The following is a 5063-nucleotide window of genomic DNA, read 5'->3' on the forward strand; positions in this document are numbered from 1 at the left end:
TATGGTGGAAAAAATAAGCTTTGAAAATGAAAAGTTAACATTTTTACAACAAGTTAACAAAATTCAAAATTTTTCTTTTTTTTTGGGTAATGATTTTACTTCAGTTACAATTACATAATATTTAACTGATTTCTTTGTCTTTATTAGATTTCCATATTTTAAATGGCTGATGATTGATACAGTCGATTTTTATTATTCAAAGGTACTTTTAAGAAAGCAATATCAAAAAATTTATGGGAAATTTTGAAGATTAAATTAAAAGACTATAAATTACAATCGATTTATTTCAGGTTAGAAAATGTTTTAAGTGGAGCATATTGTCCGGTCAGTGTGATTTGCGTTTAAGAATTAGCATTTCGGCCGTCGCTCTGTTATTATATCGTAACTGGTATCTTGTAACAATTAGTGTGGTTTTCTCACGGCAATGGACAGGCGACTCGGATAATTACACCTTTTCGTTATAGGAACCATTTTTTTTTTATTCATGGAGGTCAAAATTATTAGCTAGGTTTTCCATTGAATACGTACTCTACGAACTGATTGTCCGTGAGCAGTGGGTTATTTGAAGTTAATAACGAAAATCCCACTCATAATTCCTATAGGTACATTGTTCGTATTGTCACAAGTTTTAGACTGACGCGTAATACCACCGTTTCAAATGCTCTCAGTTATTTGTAGGTGGGCAGGTGAGAGGAAAAAAATACATTTTTTTTTCTCTGTATTCGTGTATTTATGCTTTCCGATTCTGTTAAAACGTTTATAACGTTGTATTACATCAAACAAATTTCAGGCATAGTAAGTACCTCACATATGAATTCGGATTGTAATTATAGCAAAAAATGTATTCAACAAATTTGCTCAAGATAGACTTTTTTTTTTAAGTTGGTTAGAAAAATAAACTGAAGGCAATTTGAGTGAATTTCAAGGGCACAGATGTACTAGTTTGAATCGGATATACCTACTTAGTAAACTTCTAAGATTATCTCGAGCGGATTTACAGAATCTTATTCTAACTTTTCAAAGGATTTTCTCGAAAATATATGATGACATTCGCTGCGAGCCTAACTTCTTTCAGCCAATATATTTTAGATCAAATAGACCATTCTTCAATCAAATTCATTCTTCAATCTCAAACAAAAGATTGGCACTTAAAATGATATTTACAAAATTTTAATCAACGCCAAAATTTGTGTGGCTCAATGTAAGTTCATACCGTAGTGAACATATTTGAAAAGCACAGTCAACCAATATTCAATATAGATTTACAAATAAAGTTAAGCTTTATAAAGCCTACCGTCCTCGTCGCCATCGAAGAAAGCTTTGATCGCAACGCCAAACGTAGCTTTCCCTTCAACATAAATACCAAAAATAAAAACTCTCCGATTTAATAACCCGAACTGCTACTGTATATTAGTTGGACGTTCTATTATAAACAAGTTAATTGAATATTCATAAAAATGAATGGGAAACAACGTATTTTATGGCACGTTCGAATTGACACGACTTTTCAAAGAATTTCTCCGACTTAAAAACCTCTCAATATGCGACCATTATGCTAATAGGTGACACTTTTATTAATCGTTAAACGAATTAAGTTATCTGAAAGCTTGAAACGAATTAATCGATTAGGAAGCAACGTTATTTGTGTATTAATAGTGAAAGACAACAAGGATTAGGGTTTTAGTCGCTTATTGTATTTGTAATTGAACGATTCGAATTTTACTATCCATTACCAGATTATCTCAGTGATTCGGCATGAACTTACCGAGCGATGGAAATAAAAACAACGAACTTTTTTTTTCTTCAATGTGTTTATTGCGCTAGAACAATAAATGAAGCTGATCATAATAGCGCTTATTTTCAACATCGATTACGAGTACTCTACACGATACGATATCGTACAAGAGTCCATTAATATTTATAATATTCGAGTCCGTATTGCACTTCGCTTCACAACGCCAACTGAACACCCAAGCTGAACTACCCCTTATAACTTACAGTTCGTGGGCTTTACAATTACAATATAATATTTGTCTAAATATCACAAGGAAAATACAAAACGAAATACGCAATAGGTTTAACACAATATTTAAAATTATTAACAATCAAGATGTGTAGTGTCTTTCGCGCGCCGCCGGCTTCAAGAAGTGAGGTATCACCAGGGCGATCGAGGGTAACGACCTCGTCATGACACCGGCACGTGGTGCTGGTAGAGTTGGTCCTGGCGCTCACACAGAGACGTCATTTTCTTAAAAGACTCTGAAGTCTCGCGAAAAAGCAGTTTGGCATCTTCTCGGGGACGGGCGTTCGCTGCGTCCAATCTGCCAGGCGAGATAACTGGCGGTGAGGATGCAGACAAGGGGGACATTGACTCTCGAGCGGATTGAGCTCCGGCTGACACTCCATACGGCCCGCCCGCTTGTGGAATTCCATTACCCATCAGAAAGGGGGCTGGAAAAAAACTGCGATCTCCGAATCGCGGGAACATTCCTGCTTGCAACGCTGTCAAATTCCTGCTGTAGAATTTCATAGTTTCCGTGACGTAGCTTGGAAATTGTGTTGCCTCTTCGTTCCCGTTGTATCTTAGACTTTCTAGAGTCGTTGCTAGTCCTTTAATGTCTGCATATAATTTGTTGAGTAGATCAGCGTTAACTTCAAACGCTGGTCTTTGTTCTCGTCCGTCGGGCGAATTCGTAGATAGCAATCGGCGATGCAGGTCAACATTCGAACTGTGACGATCGCGGCTCCTTCGTGACGGAAACGCTGCATCGCATCCATTCACATCGCATGGATGAAGTAGTTTTAAATGATCGTTTCTATAATGCATCCGCAAAGTGAAGTGGTTCTGAAATATTTTTCCACAGGCTGTACACCTGTCCGGATTTTCATCATCAATGGGAATTTCAAGTTCATTGACATCCCTCTCGTCGGTCCGATCACTGCTGGCCGATGGTGACCGAGCCCTTGTGAGTCTCTCTTCCATCGCGTGTAAGTCACTTCCACTGTCACTTGGCGTATATAGATCAGAACGCAGCCTTAGGCCTTCGCGCACAACACTGGGAGCGCTCGATTCATCGTCCGATTCACTTTCAGCCTTAACTCGCGTCAGCGATTCCGTATCCACAGCAATTTCCTCTCCGTTCCGAAATGTCAACAAGTCCTCTGGTTTTTGTTTTTTGAGCGACAAAGGTTCATCGTCTGCCCGACTGGACCCAGGCGTCGACAAGTTCCTAAATAGATCCCCTTGATATTCTTCGTCGGAAACACTGTATTCGTTATTCTGTGAGCAACGAGTAGGGTTGCCGCTTTTACGTTTTCGTTTATTTGGAACAGATGCTTTATCGTCCAGGGCGGTGGGAGGTTCACTGCGATTACTACTGGTTTCAGATTTAACTAAAGCTGTTTTATTATCACCACTGTCTCTTTTTTTATTGACGGACAGATCTTCAGGTTCGTCGTCATAATTGTGCCTTTCAATATTAAGAGATCTGATATTGTTATCACATTTATTTTTGTCCTCGTCTTCAGAGACGTCATCATTGTTTTCACTGTAATTGATTGACTCCTCTTCAGGCATGGATGGTAGCTTGGCCAGGTCTAATACGTTTCGGGAAGCGTCCTCAGATGGAGGAATCTTTCTGTACATTTTTTCGATTTCACTAAAATTGCGTAGATCGTCGAGCGGCACGCGAGGCGGAAGTGGTGTCTGACCCGGAGGCCCAGTCAAAGGTGGAGGCAGACGCGCTGCAAGCTCGGGTGGCAAGAGTGCGGGTGGCGGTAGTGGCAGTCGGGCTAAAGCCGGCAGCAATGGGAACGGTTGCGCAGACCTACCGTCGTGTGCTGATATCTTGCGTCTCACATGAGGCGAATGCAGCTTTGGATTCGGGTTAGCACTGTGCCGGTTCCTAGATCGTCTCGAACTGAACATCATTGTGCATCCCTCCACTGTACACTTGTGCATCTCACGTAGGTGTACCGCGGAAAAATGAATTTTAAGAGCACCTTTATCGCAAAATGTTTTGAGGCACACGTTGCACTGCACTCTCTTCTTGCCCGTCGCGGGGTTGACGAACTGCACCCCGAGGCCCAGAGGCCACGGCGCCGGCGGCGGGTCACGGCGGTCCGGCTGGTACTCGATCGGCCGTTGCTCTTCGCTTCTCTCATCGTTCCGGCCGCTGAAACTGGCGCCGAGCTTCCTGAAGTCGAACTGTGGTGCGGGCTGACTGATTCGCGGCATCATAAAATAGTCCAGGCCGGCCGGCAAACCAGGAACCGCACCGAACTCTTTTCCTTCCATCACGTCACTGTCATAATACAAAAAACACAAATTACGAAGCGGGTGCCGCGCGACGCGGCCGCTTTGCGACTGAGGACGTGCGACACAGGTGACCGAGCGCGGGCGGCGTGCGACAAAGGCAGGCGGGCGGGTGTGCGGGGGAGACGGCGCGCGGGGCGGGGGACGCAGGTGGGAGGAGCGAGCGCTGGGCGGAGCGGATCGATGCTCGGTGGGGACAGGCGACACTCGCGCTCGCACACAGCCACACATCGACCACTGTAAACACTCGACAACTAGACCATCGCATGTCGTTACGTAACTAGCCATATACTCCACTAGTAAGTGCACATGCCTGATGCCTACGTGACTATACTCTAGCTATCAGTATGAGCCATTATCTATCCGCAGCGGAGCGTGCTTAAACGAGAAGGAGAATTCATAGGTCCGTAGTACTGCGAAATCAAAAGACTAAGCGCACGCTGAACTCAATACGTGTCCGACACAACATGCGGAATTTAGACTTAGACCTATACCGAAATACGTCCAGGAGACCGCTCCACAAATAACTGGTTTAATTTAAGCGCCAGCACGCGTTGCGTAGGAACACTTTGTAGTAATTGGCCAGAACGGGCCGTGAAGTAAACATTATCGCCCACAGACGCGATATAAAGAGTCTGCTCCGTCCCGGGTATGTTATTAATTGTGGAATATTTCACTATACTCTTTTAAAGTACACAAGTAAATGAAAATTTATGTTGGCCGTGAAACGAATGCGGATATCAAAAGC

The 5063-nt window shown here is 43.0% G+C and overlaps 1 protein-coding gene across 1 annotated transcript; it reads right to left on the reverse strand.

Annotated features, from left to right (window-relative positions):
- Positions 1-1792: 1792 nt before the first annotated feature.
- LOC101744859 (zinc finger protein basonuclin-2) lies at positions 1793-4839 on the reverse strand. The gene has a single exon (XM_004929729.5). The coding sequence runs from the start codon at positions 4601-4603 to the stop codon at positions 2186-2188; it is 2418 nt and encodes an 805-aa protein (XP_004929786.4). The 5' UTR covers positions 4604-4839; the 3' UTR covers positions 1793-2185.
- Positions 4840-5063: the final 224 nt, after the last annotated feature.

The sequence above is a fragment of the Bombyx mori genome, chromosome 21 (genome assembly GCF_030269925.1).
Source record: "Bombyx mori chromosome 21, ASM3026992v2".
In the NCBI taxonomy this organism is placed as follows: domain Eukaryota; kingdom Metazoa; phylum Arthropoda; class Insecta; order Lepidoptera; family Bombycidae; genus Bombyx; species Bombyx mori.